This window comes from Ochotona curzoniae, unplaced genomic scaffold (assembly GCF_017591425.1).
Source record: "Ochotona curzoniae isolate NIBS_2020 unplaced genomic scaffold, NIBS_Ocur_1.0 contig_3819, whole genome shotgun sequence".
NCBI classification, from domain to species: domain Eukaryota; kingdom Metazoa; phylum Chordata; class Mammalia; order Lagomorpha; family Ochotonidae; genus Ochotona; species Ochotona curzoniae.
In genome coordinates this window covers 16,306,885-16,333,952 of record NW_024466004.1, presented here as the reverse complement: position 1 = coordinate 16,333,952, position 27,068 = coordinate 16,306,885, and the positions used below count along the sequence as shown (strand labels likewise).

At 43.6% G+C, this 27,068-nt stretch overlaps 1 protein-coding gene across 1 annotated transcript in view; it reads left to right on the top strand.

Moving 5' to 3' along the window:
- The window catches only part of ELOVL5 (ELOVL fatty acid elongase 5), an 80,279-nt gene that overhangs the window by 37,529 nt on the left and 15,682 nt on the right, over positions 1-27,068 (top strand). Inside the window, exons 2-3 of the mRNA XM_040983559.1 lie at positions 16,266-16,331; positions 18,602-18,789. Coding sequence (XP_040839493.1) covers positions 16,274-16,331; positions 18,602-18,789 — 246 coding nt within the window. The 5' untranslated portion in view covers positions 16,266-16,273. The remainder of the gene's footprint in view (positions 1-16,265; positions 16,332-18,601; positions 18,790-27,068) is intronic.

Below are 27,068 nucleotides of genomic sequence, written 5' to 3'. Positions count from 1 at the left end.
GAAGTATTTTGTTAGGAAATGTAGAGGTCCTGAGTACCCTTTATCCTGCAGAACTGCAACACAGCACCAAAAACAGGATGCTGACATTGATGAGTGCAGATACAGCACGTTCTTGTTACTGCATGCTGTCCCTTTAAAGCTGTGTCCTCTCTCCCTCCTGCCTTCATAGCATCTTTCAGGCCATTGGGAAGCAATTTTTTTCTTGTTTGTATTTTTAAAATGTCATTTTTAGATGTTATATAAATGAACAAGCATTTCTTACTCACCTAATGCTCACCTAATCCCAGGTTGTTGTGTGTTCTTTAAAGTTGTGAGAGGCAAGAGCTGCCAGCTGCTGGTTCATTCCCCAAATGCCTGGGGAGTGAACATCTGGGTGTTAGCCAAGACAGACACCAGGATCTGGGAATATGATCCAGGTCTTTCATGTGGGTAGCAGGGACACAATGAACTTGATTCATCACTGCTGCCTCTCCGGGATTGTATTCCCAAGAAGCTGAGGTCAAAGCCAGAGCTGGGCAGCAAACTCAGATATATATATAACACAGATCTGTGACAGCTATCTTAACCACTAGGATAAACACTCCCAATAGTCCTTTTTTTTTTTTCTCTTTCTTTTTAAGGCTTATTTATTTATTTGAGAGGAAGAAAGAGGGAGAAGGAAAGCTGTTCCATCTGCCAGTTTGCTGTCTGAATGGTTCACAACAGCCAAATCTAAGCCAGGAGTCAGGTATTCCATTCTGGTCTGCTGTGTGAGTGGTAGGGGTGAAACACTTGGGCCATCTTCTGGTAACTTCTTGGATACATTAGCAAGAAGCTGGATCAAAAGTGGAGTAGCTAAGACTCAACACTGCATTCAACAGATGCAAGTGCTGACCTGTTGTACCACAATACAAGCACCCTAATAGTTCTGTTTGGTTGGTTGGTTGGTTGGTTTTTGTTTTTTTTTCCGAGTGATATACAAAAAGTCCCTGTGTTATGGAAGTACCATAGATTGTTTAGCCATATCCTCATTGAAGAGCATCTTGATTATTCCCAGTTTGGGTATTAATAATAAATCCTGGGCCTGGCACAATGGCTTAATGGCTAAATCCTCACCTTACAAGCACCAGGATCCCACATGGGCATCGGTTTGTACCCTGGCTGCTCCACTTCCCATCCAGCACCCTGCTTGTGGCCTGGGAAGGCAGTAGAGGGAATGCTCCAAAGCCTCCGGACCCTGCAACCACATGGGAGACGGTGACGGGGACTCTGGGCTTCGTTGTTGGCTCAGGTTTGGCTGTTATAACCGTTTGAGGAGTGAACCAGTGGATGGGGGAATCTTTCTGTCACTTCTCCATAAATCTAATCTGCCTTTGCAATAAAAATAAAATAACTATTAAAATAATGAAACCTATGAACATTTGTGTGCATATCTTTGGCTGAACATAATTTATTTCTCTGAAATGATCGCTAAGTAACTTTATTTAAATGACAGCATCACCCTGAACTGTGTACTTGCTCCATTCTGTGGCTACTTGCCTCTGCAGGTCTTTGGAGGGCTACTTTCTTTCTTCAGTACTGATTTTTAGAAGTGGATTTGAATATACAAAATTTAAAGGCTTTTTTGTGCCTTTTTTTTTTTTTTTTTTTTTAAGTTAAGTGGATCTCATTTGATGGGGATTGGCCACCCAATGTCATCTTGGGGTCCTTGATGTGGGGCATGCTCTGAGGAATCCATTTAGGTGGTTTTGATAGTCCTGAAATGCTGTCCGTTTCACTGATCCAGAGATAAGGAGATCGTTCCAAGGACCCCTGGCTGCCATAGTCAACCTTAGAGTCTCCATTCTCCCAGCTATTTCCTGTCAACACTTGGCTGGGTAGTTGACCGATTTGTTCTGCTCTCCTTCCTCTGCTGTGGTACTAGATGTCCTTTGTAGGCCCCAATGGCCTGCCATATCCTCCATGTACATCAGGGCATGCCATCTACTGTTCTGTCTAAGCCATTGAGGAGGCCCAGCTCTGACCTATGCACTCCCTGATCAGACCACAGATCCTGCGAGTCTCCCCATGATTGGAGTTTCAGTCCAGCAGTTCAGTTGGGGGGATCCCCAAAGAAACCTAATCTGAAGTTATCCCAGATCTGACTTGTGTGTGTTTGCCAGTACGGGATTCGGCTATGTGCTTCACCCACGTCAACCTGTGTACACACTGGTAGTTGCAATGACTGGATCAGTTCTGTATCTTATATAAACCAATGGAAGCTGTGGCCCAGCCCAGCCCTGCTCACTGCACACTTGACCCTCATGTACACTGGTGGGAACTGTAGCCTAGAACTTTAGTTTCATCATGTAAAAACTGTGGCTAATTCCTTATTGAATATTTGGAAAGCACAATAGATGTTATGTTAAAACCATTGTCTCAGACCACTAATAAAATGTGTCATTTTCATTGCCAAATTTTGTACTTCAGATAGCAAGTTTTTCATTTCTCTTCCAAGTTCAGGTTAGATCAACTGATAGCTTTTCACTTTTTATTAAGCCATGCTTATAATGGTTGCCTTTCTTATTTGTAGAAACCCAGAGGAAGGCCAGCAAGGGAGAAAGGAGAGCCGGCTTTTCAGGACCTCTTCCCAACAGGCATAGAGCATATCTGGTCTGTGGATTGTAAATGATTAGTGAAATCATTTGGTCTGGTCTTGACAAGGGAACCATAGGAGCAACTAAAAATTAAGTACTTTCACAGTGGGTTAACTTTTTTAAAAAGATTTATTTATTTATTGGAAAGTCAGATATACAGAGAGGAGGAGAGAAAGAGAGGAAGATCTTCTGTCCAATGATTCACTCCCCAAGTGAGCGCGACGGCCGGTGCTATGCCGATCTGAAGCCAGGATCCATGAACTTCTTCCGGGTCTCCCACACAGGTGCAGGGTCCCAAAGCTTTGGGCCATCCTTGACTGCTTTCCCAGGCCACAAGCAGGGAGCTGGATGGGAAGTGGAGCTGCCGGGATTAGAACCAGCGCCCATATGGGATCCCGGCGCATTCAAGGCGAGGACTTTAGCTGCTAGGACACGCCACCGGGCCCAGGGTTAACTTTTAAAAGTGGATAATTCTGCATGGCAGGTGAATAGCCTTGGCAGAAAATAAGCTACCCTCCCCCAACATGCATCTGGCAACAGTGGCTTGCACGCTGGGATCCCATATGTGCGCTGGTTTGACCCCGGCAGCCCCGCCTCCCATCCAGCTCCCTGCTTGTGGCCTGGGAAAGCAGTTGAGGATGGCCCAAACAATGGGGACCCAGCACCCGCTTGGGAGACCTGGAGGAAGCTCCTGGCTCCTGGTTTGGCTCAGCCCCAGCCGTTGTGGCTGCTTGGGGAGTGAACCATCGGATGGAAGATCTTCCTCTCTGTCTCTCCTCTCTGTATATCTGACTTTGCAATAAAAATAAATAAATCTTAAAAAAAAATTTTTTTCTAATCCTTTTGTCAGCTTCTGAATAACAGATTACTCCAAAATTTAGTGTTGTGAATACAGACCTTTATTACTTCAGTTTATAAAAGAACCGCAAAGAGGCTTGGTGGTTCTAGCTTTGGAAGAGGGCCTTAGTGTCTTTTCACGCTGACCTCCCTGCAGGACCACTCACAACCCGAAAGTGGGCGTGCCCCAGAGCTGGTGATCTAAGAAGCAGAACCAGGCCACTGACCCACATGGAGGCCTCTTCTTGGAGGCAACGTACCATCCCTTTTTATGTGACCCTGGCTGGGGGGAAGGGAGGAGGGCACTGCATATAGATGTGGCTATCAGGGAAAGGGGATATGGATCCTTTGGTCCATCTCCAAAGCTGCCTTTGGAGGGAAGCTTGAGATCATGTTGTCCAGGTTGTGAAGCTCATGTAACAGGAAGTGACTCAGTTTAGAACAGAGAGAACCCACAGATATGAAATCTGTAAGGGTGTTTATTCCTTCATTCATTCCTTCTGTTTCCTCCAGCAGTCAGCTCAGAAGTGTGCTTTTTGAGATGCAAATTAGGGCTGCAGAGGTTCTGCCCCTGATGTGTTTGGGCCCAGCAGGGGTTGTGACACTGGAACCGGTGACTACACTAAAGCTAATAATCACAGTGCTTTAGAAAGGATGTCCTTTGATCTCTGATTGAGATACAGTTGAAGTGGTAATGAGTTCCATTTTTCTTCCCAACCAGAGATTTCTAGGACCTATATTACTAAACATTCTTAGATGCACAGCTAGATTGTAGCTTGTGTGTTTTTTTCCCCCTTTGGACACTGTTGTCTAAAATTACATTAATCTTTATCATGTTCTCCTAGATAAATCTGTATGAATTCTAGCAACATAGTATAGTCACCACCTTCTTTTCTTTTTTTTTTAAGATTTATTTTATTTATTTGAAAGGCAGAGTCAGAGAGGGAAAAATACAAAGAGAAAAGGGTTTTCCTTTCACTGTTTCACTCCCCAAGTGGCTGCAACAACTGGGACTGGGCCAGGCCAGAATCAGGAGCCAGGAACTACTTCTGGGTCTCCCACGTGGATACAGGAGCTCTAGTCTTTGGGCCATCTTCCACTACTTTCTTGGGCTCATTATCAGGGAGTTGGAATGAAGTGGAATGCAACTTGGTCCTGAACTGGTACCCATATGGGATGCTGGCTGTGCAATCAGCAGCCTAACTCGCTATGCCACAGTGCTGGCCCTGTCACCCTATTAACAGTAAATACCTGGTACCCCAGGGCTACCTGGGGTATTACAGGAGTGCTCAAACATCAGGTAGGAGACTTAGGTCCAAATTTTGGCTCCACTCAAACTTTGTACACTCAGCCTGCCTCTTCAGTTAACAGATTTATTGGGCATCTACTGTATGGTAATTGCTGGGCATACAAAAAGAACAAACCAGGTTTACTTCTGCTCTGTACTAAGGATGGGATAGACACTAGTCTGCTCTTCCAGCATCCTCTTAACGTGCCGTGCCAAAGGAATTTGTCCAGAATCTCTTACAGATCCAGAAAGTCACAGGTACTATGCTATGGCATGTGCTTCTATCCCAAGTGGAGACTCACAGGGCTGTGGGGTACTGTTGCAGGCAGGCTTCAGTGCCTGAGCACCTTGCCCAGAATTCCAGTTGGCAGCTTAGCATAGCTGTCTTAAGCATAGATTGTGTCATTGATTAGTGCCAAATGTTTTTGCAGCAGGGATGATAATACATTTTGCAGTACCAAAGTGTTTACCATGTACTCTTCTGAGTATTCTACCTGTATTAATAGTAAGAGGAAAGTACTGTAATTACCCTCTTTTTACAAACTGGGAAACTCGGGCACAAAATCGGTAACATGTGAGATTACACAGTAAATGCTAGAGCAAGGATTTGTACCAAGGCAGGCTAGTTCCTGAGCATGTGCTCCTAAGCACTACTGCCTGAGACGCACCCACACGTGGTCTTGCATGCTGTTTGCTGTTTTGTTTCAAGAGAGCAGAAAGTGTGTGTGTGTGTGTGTGTGTGTGTGTGTGTGTGTGTGTGTGTCTTTCCTAACTTGCAGTATCCTGCGTGGGATGCAGTAGACGTTCATTAAGTAATTGTGAACTCACGGAGTCAACTGCTTTTCAAATGGGTGGTAGTGTGAAGAGCAGTGACTTTGAGAACCGTTGGGAACACAGAAATAAAAGCAGTCACAAGGTAAGCCGTCCCCACACTCAGTGGATCTTTTACCTTGCCTGCCTGCTTGCCTTAACTGTTCCGTGTCAGCAGAGTTCTTTGTGAGAGCGCAGTTCTGAGTCCTTGGGCAGCACCTTGGCTTTCCCTACCAGCAAGGAACATCTTGCCTGTGAGTTATTTTTCCAAACAACGAACTGCGCTTTACTCAAGCAGAAATGAACCCAAGTCTTGTTCTGGTTTCAAATGAAAATGAAGCGGGTACCTTCACAACGGTAAGACTGCCCAGAGGGATTTTCTCTGCTAGCAAACCCCTCTCCCAGTGCACATGTGTTAAGTGAAATGGTGAGGGGAGTCCTTGTCCTAATGGCTAATCCCTGCTGAGAGCAGGAGGGAAAACTTTGAACTTGACAGTACATTCTGTTCTTCAGCTGTGACTGAAGAGTCCCCCTTTGCACTGCTATATTAGCATTCCAGGCCACAATCACTGAGGAATTTCCCCTGAGGCAGTGCCCTTGGTGACTAGGATGCAGTACAGATTTTAGGAAACTGTCATGTTTCCTTTTCATTGTGTAATGTGTGTAATGGCGGGTGTAGTGCCTCATTTACATTAGTACTGGGAGGTAATGATTGCGCTCACAAAACACATTGCAGTACCCTGCCCTTCCCGAGTTTGGGTTGCAGCACTTCTGATCATTTTGAAACCTTCAGTTCCTTAGAAGTGGAAGCTGCTGTGTGCCATCCAAATAGCAAGCCTGCAGGAGGCCATGGGGGGTGGGGGTAGGTAGCCCGAGGCCTCAGGGGCTGGTTTCCTAAGGACGTTCTGAGCTTTGGGGAAAGCTTGGGGTGTGAAAGACAAGGGAGAGCAGAGAAGCAGATGAGTCACAGATGATCCATTTCTGAAGGGAGCCACAGGGAGACCTTTCACTGCCTCACAGGAATGTCCCCCAGCAGCGTTTGGCACAGTGCTTTTAATTAACGGGGCGACTGAGGAGCTACAGAGGGATGCTCCCACTTCATCCTGGCCTCCCAGATTGTCTTCTCTTCCATGAGCCATGGATCAGCCTTTCTTAGCTGTGGAGCCAGCCTGGAGCAGTGCTTTCTGCAACATGTCACTGCTCTGGCTTTGTGATTGTTTAACCTGAGACCTTGAATAGAGTTGGGTTCTTTTTCTCCCTGTTCTTTTTCTTTCCATAATGTAGGAAAAATGACTTTGTTGAGGTATCAGCAAGAGATTGCTATGTCGGTCCTGGCACGATGGCGCAAGTGGTTAAGGTCCTCGCCTTGCATGCCCGAGATCCCATATGGGCGCCGGTTCTAATCCTGGTAGCCCTGCTTCCCATCCAGCTCCCTGCCTGTGGCCTGGGAAAGCAGTCGAGGACTGCCCAAAGCTCCAGCCGTTGCGGCTGCTTGGGGAGTGAATCATCGGACGGAAGATCTTCCTCTCTGTTTCTCCTCTCTGTATATCCGCCTTTCCAATAAAAATAAAATAAATCTTAAAAAAAAAAAGAGAGAGATTGCTATGTCCTTGGAACAGAGAGTAAGCAGTCCCACAACTTTTTACAAAGTGGCAGCATGTAGTCAGAGGGATCAGGGTTGATGTGGCAGGTGTTTCTTCTGAGGCCAAGGCTTACTCCAGAGCTGCAGTGTATTTAAATGCCAGTGTTTTAAAGGAAGTCTGTGGTAGAGGAACATCCACCCATGGAAGCTGGCGAGTGCTTTGGTATTCTTTCTCTCGTGTATTTTCTCCTTTCATTTAGGAATCAGCTTCCCAGTCTAGAAAAAGCTTTTTTGAAATGCAAGAGATGGTGTTGTAACTACAAAATTAAAGCAATGTTTAATTGTGTTGTGGTCTGGGGTAGTTGGCAGCCAGCTGGAAGAATATTCCCATGCCTGCTTGAGAACAGATTGACTGATCAAAGGAAGGATGGCCATGAGAAAAGGGAAAAGTGGGAAGTTTTCAGTTTGACCTGTTGAAGTTTATGTGCATGTAAGCTCAACACAGCTAGTTCATTTTAAAGTGAACTCTGACAATGAAAGAGGATACAGTAAGAAGGTTGTGCCAGGCAGCAGTTAAACTTGGACCGTAAGTATTTTTAATAAAGCAATCTGGGTTGACTGGGTGTGAAAGGGAGTTTTCAAAGCAAGCTGCCTGCTGCCTGACTGCATCACTTTAGCAGCCAGAGCAACTAAAGCTCAACTCTGCAGATCTAAAGCACCATTATTCAACCAGTAGGCTAGCTCTGGGCCCTTTGATATGTGGTGTTGGACAACTCTATTTGGTACATAGTTTTAAAATCTTGATGTATTCATCCCTTTAAGGTTTATTTGAAAGTCAGAGTTAGAGGGAGAAAGAGCTTCTATCTGCCTGTTCATTCCCCAAGTGACCACATTGGCCAGGGTTGAGACAAGCCAAAGCCAAGAGTAAAGAGTTTCCTAAGCGCTTAGGCCAGCCTCTGCGGCTTTCCCCAGGCCATTAGCAGGGCACTGTATCAGAAGTGGAGCAGTCTGAACTTGAACCATCCCCCATATGGGATACTGATGTTTGAAGTGACCCAGTTTAAACCACTTCTGATCCAGCTCCCTGCTGATGTACCTGGGAAGAGCAACTGGTGATGATCACTTTGCCTGTGCCTGTGCCACCTGCACCGGAGATCTGGTTGGATTCCCTGGCTCCTTGGCTGTGGCTTGGCCCAGCCCCAGTGATTAGAGCCAGTTCAGGAATGAACCAGTGGATGGATGGTCTCTCTCTCACTCTGCCTTTCACTTGAAGAGCTAGCTAGCTGGTAAAAGCAAAAAAAACATGCCCTAAGATCCAGTATGGTTTATTTACTAGGCAGCTTTCTGCTCTCTCCTGCCCCAGATAGAAGTAGTCACGAGGATACTTTTTGTACTCAGACTGAAAGAGATACAGCAGCCATTTTCTATGGTTGCCATGCCCACTGTGTCCCTGGTGTTCTGCTGGTCCTCTATTGGAGCCAAATAGAAAGGGGCTGGGAGGAGACTGCTTTTGGTCAACTCCCTGTCTTGTGTTCCAGACAAACTTTTCAACGACCCTTGGGTGTTAGTTCCAAACGAGCCTCAGTGTTTGTTGATCTCCCACGTGTGACTCACGCGAGCACACACCACTCCTGTACCAAGGAGTGCACAGATCGATTTTCCACATGAGCAGGGCCCTTTTTAGGGGATTTGGTTTTTGCCCTTTTGTGTTTTGTTCCTGGAGATATTTCCAGGTTCCTGTGTTTTGGCACCTCTGATTTTTGGAATTCAAGCCTTAAAATTGTGAAGCACTTAGCACAAATGGCAGAATTTGTCTGGGATCTCAGAGCTGATGCGTGCTAGGATGATTCAGCACAGGATGTAGTTGCCTCTCTTGCACTAGCACATCCCTTTCAGCTGTCTCTTTAAGTAGGAGCCATTTTGTAAAGAGAATGACCAGAGTCCCATCAGTTTTGGACAGTGAGATAACTGAAAATGATATATACCACTTGCAAAGCTGTCAAAAACACTACAAAATTTCAGAGTAAGTGTTGGTTTTCTATTAAGGTTATCTTTGGGAGAATATGCATAAAAACTGAATATTTTTAAACTGCTAATTTACTTGCCCTTTGTCAGTTTTTTTTTTGGTCTGTAGCTCCTGAGCTTAGGGTACTCTTAGGGTACTGTCATAGATGTAAGAGGTTTTGTTGTTGTTATTGATATTTATTTTAACAGATCCTGTTATACTCCCTGTTGTAACTGTAACTTTGAGTAAATTGAGTGAAGGTTAATAATTCTGAGTCAGAGGTTGGGAACTGATGTTTTGGCCTGATGGTCAGCGTGATCTGATTCCTGTGAGGTGCTGGCCATCTCTAGCCATGTCTCTTTCTGTGATACTGTGTGGGGAACCAGCAGGACCAAAGACTTGCTTGTTCTTAATGCTGCATTTAGGACTCAATGCCTAGGTACAGTTTCACAGAGAAGCTGTGTTCACACTTGGTCCTGCTTACTCAGGCTGCCTGGAGGGTGACTGGGGTTATTGAGAAGTGATGTCTGTGGTCCACACAGCTTGCAAAATGGGAAACAACAGCAGTCAAACAGGCTGCAGGCCTGGCAAGGTGAGTGGGGATCTTGTGCAAAGTGGGTCATGCTGTTCCCATGATTCCAGATCACCCAGCAAAATGTCAAGGATTTTACAGAGCCATGTGCATCCCATTTACTTTAGAAAAGTATAAGAGAATATAGCTCGGCCCACAGGCAACTCAGCAAGTGCCCATTTTATCCAGTGGAGCAGCCTAGCTCAGGTTGGCAATGAAGAGATCATTGGCTGGGATCTTTTGTGCTGTTCATGTGGCATAGCAGATGAAACTCAGCAAGGGAGCTAAGAATGAAAAGGGCACACTACTGGCAAAGCATTCTGTCACCAGGAGGTGAGGGAGGCATGCGGTGTGAGCAGTTAAGAACTGGCACCCTCTTCTGTGCCCAGCTCATGGGCCACATGCTCACTGCAAGGTGTGCTATGATGCGATTGACCTCTGTCCACCACTGAGCAAGACTTGGGCGCTAGGCCAGGAAAGGAGCAGAGAAGGCCCCCTGCATTGCTTTCCATTTCCTGGCTAAGTACTCCTTAGGGCCACAATGTCCACCTGCCCCTGTGTGTGGAATGCTCTTTATCTTGACAGACATGTGACTTGCTCTCATCACTCATGCTTCAGCTGTGTTGTCACTTTTCTCAGGACAGCTTTCTCTGATGAGGTTTTCTGAAATGACTCCCACCCCCAACATGCTCGCCATGATTCCACCTTCTTTTCCTTGCTTTTTTTTTTTTTTTGCTAATGCTGTTTCATATATAAAATAGGTATGGTTCTGTATGTAATTACTACAGTAGTTCCCCTTATCCATGACCCAGAGGAATATGAACTCACAGATAACATCAAACCCAATTTATACTCTGCCTTTTGCTATACATATGCAGGTACTTCAGATTGTTTGTGGAAAATAGAAATAAAACATAAGACTTTTTTAGTGTAAAAGTAGTTTATCTGTGTGTATTTTTTTACCATAATTTTTAAAAAGTTGTTTATTTGAGAGGCAGAGAGAGAAATTTTGTGTCTGTTAATTTACCCCCAGATGCCACAAAATGGCCCTGGGCCAGAATCCCAGAGCCAGGCACAAGGATTCAGTCCTGGTTGTCTTCCTTGTGGACAGTACACCCTTCCCTTGAGCCATTATCTGCTGCCTCCCTGGATTCCCCATTTGCAGAAAACTGGATCAGCACAAGAGCTGAGTGTTGAACCATGTGGGCCATGAGCATCTTAACCACCGCTTCAGTGCCCAGTCCTCCCATTTACTTTTTGAAGGCCCGTTGTATATACATGGATCTCAAAATGTTTTTGCACCAGAAGTTTTATCCTTGACTTTTGGTTTCCAGGGGCAACAATGAAGTTACTACTTTGGGTGCACCCATTGCAGATCAGAGAGCCTGGCTTGAGTCCTGGACACTCTGCTTGTGATCTAGTTTCCTGCTAACATACAGTCTGGGAAGCAGCACGTGATGGCTCAAGTACTTGGGTCTCTGTCACCCATGTGGGCAACTCAGATTGTGCTCTGGGCTTCTGACTTCATTCTGGCCCAGCCCTGGCTGTGGCTGGCATTTGAGCAGGACAGCCTACAGATAAATGGTCTCTCCCTTTCACATAAAATGAAAATCAATAAAAATTTCATTTGTCATGAACTTTGTGATAGACCCTTATACATATTTATACTTTCACTTAATAGAAGGACTCCGTAGCTTTTGTTTGGCATATATGAATTGCTAGCATCGATACCCTGGTGCGTGGTGGCCAAAATAAAGATAAGGGTTATTTGAATACAGGCATTAAGGTTTCCCTGTGCCAGTCAGTCAGATAGCCAGGATGGCTGCTGAGCGACTATTGGGCAGGTAGCAAGTACAGCATGGATACACTGGACAAAGACACCATGTATGTGCAGGGTGGATGAAGAGGGAAGGTGGGAGATTTCATCAAGGTCATCAGAAGGGCATACAGTTTGTAACAGGAGTTTACTTCTGGAACTTTGCATTTATTTTAAATTGCAGTTGACTGTGAATAGCTAGTGCTACAGAAAGTGACACTGGATAAGGAAGGATTACCATACTAGGAATATTCAGAAAGCTGATGGACATCTTAATGAAAAAGTTCTGTGTGTGATTTCAGTTCTTTTTTTACACCAAAATCAGGTTATCCTTTCATTTGTATGGAAACTTTTTAAAGTCATCCTGTATATGCAAATGGTCTTTATCTCTAGCCTGGAGTGTTGATTTATTCCCTTTGAATGTGGTGAGAGTGAAAGTCACCTTAAGGGATATTCCCTATGTGGCTGGCTAGACAGAACTGGGATCTTGTCCTAAGTACATCATAGAGGGAAATCTCTAGCAAAGGTGAAAGGTGTCTTTTGGTAACGTAAGCGAAAAAAACAACTTTGTTTTCAAAGATGGTTGCAGGTGTCCAGCTGTGAGTGTGGTAGGGAAGGGGAGGAAATAGGTGCTCTGTCAGTGTCTAGGCCAGTAGTGGCTTGTCAATGGCCTTGGGATCCAAGGGTCGGGACTTTGGGATGAGAGCCTGTTGCTGTTTCCTGAATTAGTTTGTGTAGAGAAAATTCTGAGTTCAGTATGTTCCCGAGTCTGATTGAGAAGAGTTCTCAAGCTCAGAAGACAATGCTTCTGAGAACACAGGCACTGGCTTTGGGTAGTTGGCTCTCGTGTGTGCCCTGGCTGTATAAAGATGTGAGGCTGTCCCTGTGCCTCCCAGCCTCCTCGGGCTTCACCTCAGGCTGGGATGTAGACTTTGATTGTCCAGGACAGATGGCAGGTAACAGGGTTCTCCGCATCTCCCAACATGAGATTCCGCAGGGTCTTTGAGTCACCTGTTGCTGGGTTCACTGCTCTTGGACTGGAATTTTTACTAAGCTGCTTTAGCCTAGATTCCCTAATTGGATTCTGTCCTAGGCTGTTCCTGTAATAATAGGTCCTTTATAGCAATTCCTGGATCTCTTCCCCCTTCTCCTTCGCCCTTTCCATATCCGCTACTATACTGCCATCTGGCCCTACCCCCACCCCACCAGTGGGTATTCTGTCATTTTGAAACATTTCTTCACTCCTGTTTCCAGCTTTTTCTTGTAGAGCAACCAAAACTGGTAACCAACCGCCTTCTGAAAGGCCTATTCGTTAAAGAATGGAATGACTGATTGCCTTATTGTTTTTGAGTTAATTCCCAGAATCCTGTTCTTTGGATTTTATTTTTATAGCATTGTATTAACTGTGTATGTGTTGTGTTGGTATCTGCTCATTTCTAAGCTGGATTTTGCTTTGGGTTTATTGTACCTGGTGCATCTCTATCATGAATGTGTCACCTCTTACAGGTTGCCAAGTGTGCTGCTTTGTTTATCCCCTTCTAGTCAACAGTATGTACTTGCTATTTGTGTATTTAATGAGTAAATTCACTTGGCCCTGACTTTTCTGTTGAGATATCGATTCCTCTCAAGATGTTATAACCCCTGCCCCCCAAACACACAAAAGCACAGCTTTTGTTATTCTCTCCTATGGGTGTTTTAGGACTTAAATGTGGATTCTGTGAGTTGTCATAATGGGAGATTACTGCTGGCATTTAGTGAACAGCCATATGTGATTGCAGCATTCATGGTGTTGATCCTGTGGCAGCCATGAGGAACCAGTCATTGAGAGCTTGCTGTGTGCCAGATACTGCTCTCAGGTCTTTATGTGTCTTAAATAATTTATCTTCCTAAACTTAGAGACTATTTCTTTGGTATTTCCCCCATTTTACAGATAGCAGGTTATATAACTTCTGCAAGGTCATACTGCTAGAGAGGGAAAATGAATTTCAGAGTGTAATTGTCTTACAAATTCAGCATGGAGTTACTTGATTATGGGCCAGCTAAAGTTTTTCCTCTGTATTTTTTAAAAGCTCCTCATGCTTAATATCTGATCATTGTACATTTAATGGGACCTGTTAATAGGTTAGAATTCCCTCATCAGGTGGTAAGATCTAGATTTAAAGAAGGTAAATCAATTCCCAGTGAACAGCATGTCTATCTCTTACTCAGTTTAACAGTCATGGCCATTATAACCTGTTCCTCTTCCCTTCCTTTTGATTGGCTTCTAGGGATACACCAGGGAGGTGCAGGGAATCCTGGGACTTCCTTATATCCATGGCTCAGAATGTATCATAAAGTTTCATTGTGTCATTGTGATTTGTATTTCATGATATTTTTAACATGAATTTTCTAGATGAATTTATTTATTTATTTGTTTATTTATTAATTAAGATTTACTTGTCTATCTGAGAGGTGGAGGCACAAAGAGGGAGGAAGGGAGATGCCTTCTATCTACTGGCTCACTCTCCAGATGGCTGCGGGGGCTGGGATGGTCCAGGCTGAAACCAAGAGCTGGAAAGTCTACCTGAGTTTCCCACAAGACTGACAGGGGCCCGAGTACTTCAGCTGTCCTCTGCTGCTTTCCTAGGTGTTAGCGATGAGCTGGATCAGATGTGGAATAGCCAAGACTTAAGCTATCACTCGTGGGATATTGGCATCACAGGCAGCTGCTTAATTCACTGCACCACAGTACCTTACTAGATGACTCTTAGCAAATGAATTGTCAACACTGGATCTTAGCCCAAAGGCCAAGAAGCAGCACAAATGAGTTGCTTAGATAGCAACACTGCTAACTTTGGTAGCAGATGGAGGGGCGTTGGTGAGGGACTGGCTTCCTAATGTCCAGCTTGAGCCATTGTTAAATATGAGATCGTTTTACCTATTAAGAGGATTTGTCTTTGATGGATATGAATTCAAAGCTAAACCTCTTATCATTAGAATTTTCAGGGATTTCCGTCTCCTGAAAAGGTTGAATATGGGAAAGAAAAGGGCTCAGAAGGAAACTGATTTGGAGAGCTCAATATGTTAAGGAAACTGTGAGTGTTGAAGGTGGTATTTATGGCATAGAGAAGCCAACTGGGATACCAACATCACTTATCAGAGTGCCTGGGTTCAAGTCCCAGCTCTCCTTCAGATTCTAGCTTCCTGCTAATGTGCACTGTAAAAGTCATCTGGAGAATGCTCAAATTAGTAGTTGGGTCCCTACTAGTTTGTACCTATATCTTGGCCCAGCCCTAGGTGTTGTGGGCTTTTTTTTAAGAGCTCTGTGTCTTCCTTTCAAATAAAACAAATTAGTTTGTTTTTTCACATTGCTGAGGTTCTGTGACTGAGAAGGGACAGAGGTAGCTGATACAGTTTTTGGCACTTAAGCATGTGGGGACTGGTGTCTTCCTGGTACTACTGTGGACTGAGGGAGCCAGTACCCTTCCAAGGTCTTCCTTGGACAAGGACGTTTTGGGGACAGAACCTTGGTAGCTCCTGCTTTGAAGGATCATTTGATGCAGTATCTCTCCCCCACATCATGGCTGGATTGGTTTAACTGTGAATACTGAGAGCTGCTAGACAATTTCATGGATAAAGTAATTCATCCTGACATTGCCAAGGAATATGTATATCTCAGTGTGGTGAGCCAAGGAAGAGAGGCATTGCTAAATGACTACTTTGTGGATAAAAGCAGCCTAGCGTTTGCTCTTGGAAGTTGAAGTATTGGTAGTTAACTTCTGTAAGAGAAACAGCTAGGAAAGTTGGAGTTATATGCCTCCTTACTTTTTTGTGTAGAAATCTATAGGCTGTGGCATTTGAAAAAGTTTGCAGCCTCTTCGTGTAATTCCTATTTTACATAGGGGGGATGCTGGGATGTTAAAGGATAGATAGGGATAAATTTATGATTAGTTTCTCTAGGACATTCATTTCTGCATAGAACAATGTTTTCTAGGTTTTTCATTTTACCTTGACCTCCACAGTAAAAATACATTTTATATCACAACATTAGCACATCATAGTCATAAACGTAATGCAGAAAAACTGAGTTTGATTAAACAATATTTATTCATTCAAACTAAGGACAAAGGACTCTGACTTTGTGTATCTGTTAGTTGGTTACAGCCTGCAGTTGTAAGAACACCCATTTAGTGTGACCTCTTAGGTGCTCAAAAGAGGTCAAAATATTCCTGGAAATATACCCAGTAACCAGTAACGAGTGGATTCTTTCTGATTGTGGCATTGATGGATTATGGGTGGATGAGAGTGACAACATTTATACATTTTCTTTATTTTTACATTTTTAGTACTTGATAGTGTGTAAGCATTTAAGTATTTCAAAACAAGAAAAATGGTTGTTGCCTATGTCCTGCTCCGCCTCTCACTGTCTTGCTATCTCACAGGTCTCAGTTCTGATCTGGCAAGACCACCACCCGGAAGTCTGCACTTCTCAATGTAGCTCCACTCTTCACCTCATGAGATTTTAGTTTCACCCAAAGAGTTTTTATGGAACCCCTCAAAAAGCACAGAAAACTGGCACTTCATTCATAAAATGAATCTGTGGCATTTCATCTTTCCTTAGGAGTTAAATTTTTGACCTAAAGAATTTAACTTTGTCTGTAGCATTTTTGAAAAGAACTTTTTGTTCTTTTATGAAAAAATTGCTTATAAAAAGCCATTTTTGTGGACACTAATCAATGTCTTTTTTTTTTCCCCCTAATAGGTCTAAAAATGGAACATTTTGATGCATCACTTAGTACCTATTTCAAGGCATTGCTAGGTCCCCGAGGTAAGGTGGTTTTGGTTTAATTACCTTTCACAGCCCTCCTATCCCATCTTCATTATAGCCACTTGTAAATATTACATGAGGAGAATCTAGAAAAGGTTAGCGTTTTCTATGGTAAGAGCAAACTGTCTCCCAGATTCCAAGTGGCCTGGCAAAGTCCTGATAGTCACTGAAGTTGTCTGTGTCTCTTGGCTTTTGGGGCAGAGACCCAGCTGCTGTGTGTGGCCCTCTGCTGACTTCACCTGGAGGTCAGAGGATGCTGCAGCACTTACCTTGCCATTGCCAGCCTGATGCTTTTCTCAGTTCTTGTGACTCTCTGGACAGAATCGGCTTCCAAAATGCACCTATGCTGTAGGAGTTAAAATTTCCCCTGTTAGAACTGTAGGAGTTTTTGCATCCTTTCACTTTGTGTTGTCACTGGGGAAATATTTGCATCTGAATGCAGCTACCATGTCTCTGAATCTTTTATAATCTTTTAGAGAGTAAATCAGCTCTATATTGCTTCTTTAATGTCACCTGTAATGCCTTTTAATGTCCTATCTATAAAGAAATAGGTTCACACAGTTACAGGAAAACTACAGATGGTTTTTGAACAGTTGAAAAGATGTTTCTCTCACTCATTTTTAAATAAATTGTAAGAAAAGAAACTAGGGGGCTGACGCTGTTAAGCTGCTGCCTACAGTGCTGGTTGCTCCACTTGTTATCCATCTCCATGCTAAATCCATTTTCCGTTTCCCTGGGAAAGCTGTGGAGAAGGGCTCAAGTGCTTGAGCCCCTGCACCCACATGGAGACTCAGATGGCGTTCCTGGCTCTTGACTTCCCCCTGGCCCAACCCTGACTGTTGCAGCCCTTTTGGAGGAGGGAACCAACAAGTGGAAGTCTGTCTGTCTGTCTCTCTCTCTCTCTCTCATTTCTGCTTCCCTAAGCAGACACGTGGTGAGATCAGGGAGGAAAGTATTGGAGTTGATAGAAAGAGAGTTCAGTCCGGAGGATCAAAGAAGGGGAAGCATTGTCCTTATCAGTGACTGCTGCTCCTTCAGAGATGCAGTATCTGGGCTTTGTGGTGGAAGGGCCTTGGCTGGGAGGTGATATGGAAGAAACACAGGTTTGGGAAGGTGGTCCTAACAGAACGCAAAGAGACATGTAGTGAAAAGGCAGCTCCTAGGGATTCAGATCCAAGGATGAAGCTGAATCTCACCGGGAAAATTGTACATAGAGGAATCTGGCTTTCAGAGTTGACTCTATCCAAGAGTTGGGGTTGGCTGTCTGCTCCCAGTGGCTGGTGGCTATTTGAGCCTCTTTTTCCTTTCCCTGCTAGATAAGGAACCAAAGGCAGGGCAGGGCAAGGCAGGGGTGGGGCGTGTGTCCTGCACTTGGTCAGGGCGAGTCTTCTGCCTCAGGCCTACACCTTGTTCCACGGTTCTTAAGTATTCCCTTCTGTGATTGAGCATAATTGCTTCATCTTCTTTGTTTTCTAGTCCTTGTCTGCTGTTGACCATGATAACAGTATATGCTACCTTTCTAGTGAGGCGGCACTTTCATTGACTTGGTTCAATGGCACATTTTTTCTTGGTGTCTGCATCTGCTGGGCAGACTTGCTCATGGGTACATGAAGCTTTAGGGCATCCGAATTGACAGCTGGCATTCCTTAGGTTTCTAGTTCCATGAGTCTATCACAGCAAATCTGGTTAATAAAACCAGTTAATGGGAAATTTAGTTTCCTTGTTGTTTTTCTTTTTTGGAAGATATTTATTTATTTATTTATTTAGGAAGGTAAAGTTATCAAAACAGAGAGAAAGAGATCCTACACCTGCTAATTTATTCCCTCAAATGGCCTCAATTGTCACAGCTGGGCCAGGCCAACACCAGGAGCCAGAAACATCTTCCAAATCTCCCACATGGGTACAGGGACTTGGATTGCCTGCTGCTTTCCCAGGTTCATTCATCTGGAGCTGGATTGAAAGTGGAGAAGCTGGGACTTGAACTGGCACCCATCAGGAATGCCAGCATTGTAGGAGACAATGTGCTATTCCACGATCCTACCCTCCTTTATTTTCTTTTAAACTCTTTGGAAATGATATTTTTGCCATGAAGAATATATATTGCTATTTAGATTGTGTGACAAGTCGTTTCACTCTGATGTTGCTTTGTTGGGACATTAATGTTAAGTGACTTTATAAAATCATGGTTGGAGAAATGTTTAAAATGGGCTTTGCTTATCATCATCTCTACCTTATTAATCTCTAAGTATTTTTCTTGCATTGCTTTTCAGATACTAGAGTAAAAGGATGGTTCCTTCTGGACAATTACCTACCCACATTGATCTGCTCTATCATATATTTACTAATTGTATGGCTGGGACCCAAATACATGAAGAACAGACAGCCCTTCTCTTGCCGGGGCATCTTAGTGGTGTATAACCTTGGACTCACGTTGCTGTCTCTCTATATGTTCTGTGAGGTAGGTGAACGCTTGACAGGGCTCCTCTGCGTTAGATCAGCTCTCTGCCCTGCTTTGTACTTCTAAGTGAGAGAAGGCAGCTGCTTATGGCGGGAGGGTAAGCATGTGAGCAAATATGTGAGTGCATTTTGAGTGCTCTTTTTAAAATTAATGTTTGAAATGCCAGGGTGGAGTGTACAAGTGTCTTCTCAGAGATCTAAAACAAAAGACTCAAGCATGGATTCTTCTGTTATGTATGTGATGGGTGACGTTCACAATTGGAATAATAGCTCAGACTATCTGTCACACAAGCAAGAAAGTAGAAAATGAGTGGGGAGAATAGATCCGTGAGCATTTTATCATAAAGCATTTAGTCAAGGCTCTCTGGTCGTATGACATGGGCGGGGGAGGGGAGGGGAGGAGGGTACTTGTGTTCGGTACATTTTGTGGCAAGTCTGTTTTGTCCTGAGCTGAAAACTTGGCATATCTCACAAGTTACTTCTTGAGAACCAAGGGTAAGTGGAGAGTAAGAGCTGTATAAGATTCTGAGTGGTCTGTGTTTCTGTAGACCCTATTGCTTCCAGTACATTACTAGAATGTGAATGTCAGATTTGCTGATCTCAGAAGCAAATGATTCCGAAGGAGAGAATTAAGCCATGACTTTGATTCTCCAAGTAGTAGCAAAGAGGAGGATTAGGGGATGAGAGCCAGTATAAATCTTAAAAGTGGTGTTTAGAGATACTGTGAGTTCCCCATCAGCTTCAGGCTGCGTCTGGTGGTGTGTGGGCAGATGGCAGGGGAAATCCTGTATTTGATCATCTATCTGCTGATTCCTCTAATCATAAGCCAAGGTGTAGCTCTTATGGCTGGAACGTAAATGCTAGTAGCGTTGTTTTTGTGTTAATACTCCAGGAAATGCTTATAATCCCCAGTTTTGCTTTTTTTCCCCCCGTCTTATTCCAGAATGAAAGCTGCGCAGTTAGCCTCCAGGATAGAGAGATTGCAGGACTGGGGGCTCAGGTCGCAGTGGCAGGAGTGGCTGCTGGGCCGGGTCAGCACTGGGCCCAGCACTCGGGGCGCAGCAAGCCGTCAGGTTTTTCCAGTTGAACCCTTTCCTCTTCAAAATGGATAGACAATAGAGCTAGAGCCTTTACTGCAAAATAGTTTTTGTACTGTTTCTTTTTTCACACAGCAATATTCCACAGAAAAATATTTTAAGATGATTAAATCATTGTGAGCTCAAGCATCTGCCCATGTGTCTCTCCAGCTGCAGAGATGATGACATCTGTAACTTCATCATTTAACCTCGTCAGTGGGTGCTTCCCTGGGAAGATCATTGCTGTCGAAATTGCTCCTGTGTGTATCTGAGAGGATTGGGGGATTCTGAACATATTGTAATAGCAAGTGCCGATTTTCCTCTGACATCTTGATGAGAACAACAGAAGAATTGAAACAGTGTCCTAAGCACAGATATGGAGGAAGAAAATCAGACTTTTAAACTCACAATTTAGAATACCTAGAGGAGCAAGAGACTCTGTAAGAATTACATCCTCATTAGATATTCCTGAATTGAAATAAACCCTAGATTATGCTAAATTTAGATTATGCTAAATCTTTGTCTGCTCTCTTCCCATGCTTGCATAATGCCAACAGTAATACTGTTGTAGTGTATCCTTTGTCAAGTTTAGAGTTTCACTTTAGCTTCATGTTTTTCTTCTTGTAGGAAGCATTCCTCCCCTAACAAACAGTAAGGAACAGAAGGTCAGTCACAGTTTAACAGCAGAAAGGACAGAAGAGATTGTGCAGCCCAGTTGGACCCTTTTTTCTAAGAAATGTTCCGTGTATTGAAACAGTTCCCTGTGGCCACAAACCACAAACCAATCCTGCAGGTTCAGGGTTTTCTGTCTTTTCCTGCTTATTTATAATATTTACACTACAAAGCCTTTTAAGAGAAGTAGCGATTGGTGTTTTTGTTGCCTTGGCAAGTTCTGGATTCATATATGTAAAATACATGTAACTTAAAAGAAACAAGAATTCTTGGAAGAAGACATAAGGAGGAAATGAAGGAGAAGTCGCTGACACTTTGTGCTAGAAGAAAAATAATTCTAGTTTTAAAACTGTGAAGCCAAGTTTAAAATGCAAGCAGTAGGGGCCCGGTGCCATAGCTTAGTGGCTAAAGCCCTCATCTTACATGCACCGGGATCCCATATGGGTGCCGCTTCTTATTCCAGTGGTCCTGCTTCCTATCCAGCTCCCTGGTTGCAGCCTGGGAAAGCAGTCGAGAAAAATCCAAAGCCTTGGATTGTTGCACCCATGTAGGAGACCTGGAAGAGGCTCCTGACCCCTGGCTTCGGATCAGCTCAGCACAGGCTGTTGCTGCTGCTTGGGGAGTGAATCAACAGATGGAAGATCTTCCTCTCTGTTTCTCCTCCTCTCTGTGTGCCTTCTTTTCAATAAAGGTAAAATTTTATTTAAAAAAGTGCAAACAGTATAGACTTAATCAGTTTTAACGGCTGGAAAGAATAACACTAAAAGGAGATAGGAAATGTTACTTTTTTTTTTTGGAAAGCTCTTATTTAATTTAGCCATTTGAAAGGCAGTTATGCAAACGGAGAGAGAGGTCTTTCATCTACTGTGTCATTCCCCAAAAGGTTGCGATGGCTGGAAGTGGGCTGGTCCAAAGAGAGCAACTTCATCTGGGTCTCCCACCTGGAGGCAAGGCCCCGGCACCAGGGCTATTTTGTGCTACTTTCCCTGACCGCTAACAGGAAGCTGGATCAGAACTTGGGCCCATATGGGATAATGGTGGTGCAAGCGATAAATTTGCTCACCAGGTGACAGAGTTTATTAAGATAGTGCGTATTTCCTGGAAAACAATGGGATATTACCAATTTGAAGTGTATTTGAATAGTAATATCTTTTCGTTTGAAAGTTTAGAACTTCATGGCAAACCTGTTTGCTTTTATTAATTAGATGTTGTGTAGCATCACACTCATAAACAAAGTTTCGGAAGTAAAACTGCAAGTTGTTCACATTCTTGTTCAGCCTTACAAAGGTGGGCCGTCATAGCAGCAGAACAAGCTCCAGTACTTTCCTCCCACACCTGAGATTTTAAATGGGCATATTTTATCCAAATGGGAAGCACAGCCACTTTTTCCAGTTATTCCCACATCTTCCCTGTTTTCCTTGAGACTAAGTTGGGATCTCAGACTGCCTTTCCCTCTTTCTGTGGTAACTACATACTGGGCTGAACCCCCGTCTCCCCTGGCCTGTCAGAGCCACTTGGGCTGTCCTTTAGCGTATCACACAGTAGTCCCCGTGGGCAGCTGCTGTGTCCTGATGTAACACCACTTTGATGCCTTTGCTCTCTCTGTCTCAGACCCTAGGCAGAGACTAATTGTGTCTTTTTTGTCAGCAGTCCAAAAGGGAACATCCCTGCTGATCAGCCTGTGCCTCCACACACTGATCCTTGGACTCAACAGCAGCTGGAGAGTGAGCAGGGTCAGTGTTGCCTAGTGCTCGTGGCTTTGAACCCTTCCAGGGACGTTGTACCGAAAAGGACTGCTGGCTGCTTTCCCTAGAAGAGCTGTTCTGGGCTTGTTAGCCTGATAATTCTGACCAGCTCTCCAGACTCTCCACCAGCACCAGGCCTCCACCTTGCAAATATAAACCCACCTGGGTATGGCAGTCTCCATCCCACTTCCGGGGTCTCCACAGAGGAGCCAGTTGCCCTGTGAAACTGTCTGATCTAGTAGTGTTTTTTTGTTTGTTTTTTCCCTTTTACCTCCTTGGCTTCTGCAGTGCCCTAGGAAGCTGACAGGTTCCCTTTGATGGAATGCCCCCTGGGACGTATTCATTAGTACCCTGTCCTTCACCCCACCTGACTCCAGGTCAGGAGGTCCAGCACAAGAGGTCCGTCATGACATTGTTTCTTTCTTGTTGTTGTCATTGTGGCTGATGACTTCAGCAGATGTATCCTGAGTATTGGGAAAGGAAGAAAGCAAATGCCAGAGCCATGATTGTTGTTTAGCAATCAAAGGGATAAGTCACTAACAAGATAACGCGATTATACAAGACATCGAGTTTTTTTTTTTAAGTCTGTTTGTTTTTTCCCCCCCTTAAGTTAGAACTGTGTGGTGTGAGTAGTATGAGAGAATTATGATTCACATATTCAAAACATGCAAAATGGAATTTGAGGGTTAGATGGATCTGGCTTGGCATAAATGTTCAGACTTCTTTCTTGCTCTTTGCAGTTTTTAAGTTGAGATTTTGGAACTGTTTTCAAATATATAAAGTAAAAATTATAAAAATTATATTTGTGTACCTCTTATAGTTTGTTTTGCATAGATACAAAAATGTTTCTAAAATACAACCTCTTTACAGGTTTTCTTCTGAAGTTCCTGTTTTTCCTGTGTATGCTTCTTTACTTTTCTATGAGTCTACTTAACAATAATACATACTGTTTCCTGAGACATTAAGTTCACATGAATAGCAAACAATTTATACTTTTTCAAATAGCTTTTTGTAGCCACCTTTTCATTCATTCCATCTCAAATGCTCTGTATTTCAATCCATTTTCATCTAACACGATAATTACTTTGTAGTGACTTTTCTCGCCTTTTTTTGTGTATATGCTTTCCTTGTCTCCCCTCTTTTTGCTGCTTTCTATGGAGTTATTATTTCTTTTTTCATTTTGTCTTTCTCATTTTTTTTCATTTGATCTGAAAGTTAATTCACTCTGTTGATTGGATACCCAGCCACCTTTAACATACATCCAAAGTTGGTGAGTATTTCTGCTTTCTTCCAACAAAATAAGCAAGATTAGGTAATTAATTTTCAGGTTTGTTCCCCTCACGTCTGTGTTATTATAATCAGGAGTTTAGTTCCACTTTTTTTCAAGGTCCTAAATAATTGTCATTACAATCATTTGCAAAATTGAATTTTTACACTCACTGTTCTCTGAAATTCATTCATTGAGTTGGAGTTTCTGTTGTTTTCTTCTTCTGAAAAGTGGCTTTTTCTCTGAGAGGCACCATTTGTTTGGCCACCATTTTATTTGCCTTTATGCTTGAAAAATATTTTAGTGGGACATACAGTTCTAGAGTAACTGGTATTTTTTTCCCTCAGTACTTTGAGGACTTATTTGAGCAAGTCTGCTGCAGTTTCCTTTTTGTTATATGTAGGTAATCTTTTTCTTTCCAAGTGCTCAATGATGTTTGTATTCTTGTAATTTGCTGATGTGTGGTTGTTCAGATTTGCATATTATGCTATTTCATGCATCTGTTTGAGTTTTAGTGTAACAGTGTATCTTTTATTATCAAAGGTTCCCCACTTCTTGTTGTGGTTTTATTCTTATTATTCTATAAACTTAAAACATTGAACAATCTCAAATATTTTCAGAATTACTTTATTTAAAGTGTGCCTGCAGCTATACTGGGAAGGTCATGCATCTGAAATAATTAGGTCTGAATTTAAATTTCTTTAACTTAGAAAAACAAAAGTTTGATAAATGTCCTATGCAGGCCTCCCAAACTGGTATTACTGGAGTAAATGACTTTTTGAACAAATTTGTAAACTGGCTTCCTCTTTTCTGAAGAATACTTTTTGGGAGAAGGAAGCAAAGTTGCGCTTCTACATAGTCAGCAGTGGTGGTGGCGGTAGTGGTGATGTTGTCTGTTGTGTTTTATGCAGCATTTCTGTGTTGATGTTGGGGAACTGGTTTTGCTTTTGTGCAGCCTGCCTCATTATCAGAACCAGAAGTCAGTAATTTTTTTCCCTGAATCCTCTTTTGAACAAAAGTTCCTGATGTTTTATTATTGGAAAGATGAAAGGACTTGAACACTTGATGGGCTGGCTGTTGTGTTTGTGCCTTTCTAACCTCTTAATGATTGTGAGGCTGTAGGAGCCTCTGGCCCAGCACCTGCCCTGCACCACCCCTCAATGCACCCCCTCCACTCCACAAACCCCCTAGGCCCTGGTTTTGCAAGTCCTCTCACAGGAGGTACAAGAGCAGTTGCTTTGGAAACACTGCATTCTAAACTGCCTGCTTGTTTTTCTTTCCCTTCAGGCTTGCCCAAAATAGATACGTCATTGTGGGAAAATAGGTTTTGGAAAAACACTTAAGCTCACTGGCAATCGATTATTAAATTTTATTTTAAAAATTACTTTGTTTACCAAAATCCTCTGAAAAAAAAAGACACTTGCCTTCCCCCTCCCCCCCATTTAACAGAGGTACAGAGAAGTGGAAGTCTCAATTGAAAGTCATAAATAAAGAGGGGAGAATCTGTTGCCTAAAACACACTCAGTCCCCTAACTAAGGAAATTTCTGGCTTTCATTTCTCTGTGCTTGAGACAAGGAAAGGGTTACTTGGCTACTCCCAGTGTATCTGGTCAGAGGAATGATGCCTCAGAGTGAGCAAAAGAGAGAGAAGGATGCAATTGAGACACCTTTCACGTCCGCCCTGCTCACCCGCACTCCTGGAAAGAGAGGAAGCTCTGGACTCAGCCCAGAGCCGAGCCTCACGCCTGTACCCCAGCTTTGCAACGTTGGGTCGCTTGGTTTTGCAGCTGGTATAGCAGAGTGTGTGGCCCTCTAGCAGCCCCAGCTGACCTGCCCTTCTCTGCCACACCAGGGCACTCCACTGAAGGCCTTTGTTTAACTTAATGCAAAGGCTGTTTGGAGACTGGGGCCCAGGGGTGGGGCGGGGTGGGGACAAACACCACTTCAGCTCTGTTACTGACCTGCAGGTGTTGGAAACCAAAAGAACAAATATTGGGCTAGAATCACAGCAAAGACAGTGCCAGATTCTGGGCAGACTTATTCAATAATCATTGCCCCATATCTATTCAGTTCCCTATATCCCTTTTGGCTAAGGGAAAGTTCTGGTGGCCTGAGGAGGGAGAGAAAAGGACTGCTAAGCGTGGAGAGTGGGACCTGAAGTTCCAGGAAGGTGCCAAACATTCCTGTTTCAGGTTGGACCAAGGACAAGCTGTTTCTTTGTGTTTTGTTCTCAAGACTTCTCAAGTGTACAGGACCTGTCCTTACGACTTGAGCTATGACCTAAGGGTGTTCCTGGAGAGGAAGGGAGCGTGCTTTTGGAGGTCATGGGTGTGACATTGCATAATGGACAGCCTTATACTGTGGCCTTGAAAGGTTTGAAATTCAAAGCCATATGCTTTGCCTTGACTCTGTTCCATAATGGCACTGCCAAAATTGCACAGCTAAGGAAATAAGTGCTATAATTTTGGAGTAGTCGCAGTTAATTTTAAGCCAAACATCTGCTGAAAATAAAGATACAGCCAAAGGTCCACACTTTTGCACAGAATTCTTAATGGACAGAATATTCCCACTCTGCTCTCAACAAGGGGTGAAAAACGGCCAAGGAAGGTTGGAGGAGCTTCTGATCACTTAATGCTGTAGGTGTGTGTGGATTGCATCAAGATTTCTGAGTGCTAGTCCCATTAAGCTGTGTGACCTCAGGGCACTTGAGTCCACTTCTCCATTTCTGTTTTCTTATTAAAAACATACATTTCAGAGTAGGCCGATGACTTGGCCATTAAGGTGCTTAAATCTCATTTCAGTACCTAGTTTGATAGTTGTCTCCAGTTCTGACTGTAGCAAGCTTCATACAAATGCAGATCCTGGGAGGCCGAGCGATGGCTGAAGTACTAGGGGTTCCTGCCACTGATGTGGGAGATTGGGTGCAGTTTCTGACTCCTGTCTTGATCCAACCAATGGCTGTGGGGGGAGTACATGCCTGCTCTCTTGTTCTCCCTCTCTTTCTGTGCCTCTCTTGATAAAAAAATAAAAACATGTACTTCTGCCAGAGCTAATGAAAATACTTACATTTAGGGATTCTGATAAAAACAAAGCTATGAAGAGTGTTGATTGTGTATCCTTTTAGTGGTGTTACTTTGAGAAGTGCCTTAGGAGGCAGGTGTTGTGTTAAGCCACCACTTGTGACACTTGGGTCCCACGCTAGAGTGTCATTTCCTTTTCCAACTGCTCTGCTTCCTCTCTGGTTCTTTGCTTATGTACCTGGGAAGCTGCAGATGATGGCTGAAGTACTTAAGTTCTTCCCAGCCACGTGGATGACAGAATGGAATTTCTGGCTCCTGGCTCCAATCCCAATCCCTGCTGTTAGGGCCAGTTGAGTAGTGAGCTAGCAGATGGAAGCAAGCTCTAAGCTCTATCTCTGTGTCACTCTTGCATCTCAGATAAATGCGTTTTTTAAAAAAAGCGCCTTGGGTGCTGTGAGCCTTTTGAGTTGAAGTGTAGGTGGGCTTTGTTTTCATTACCG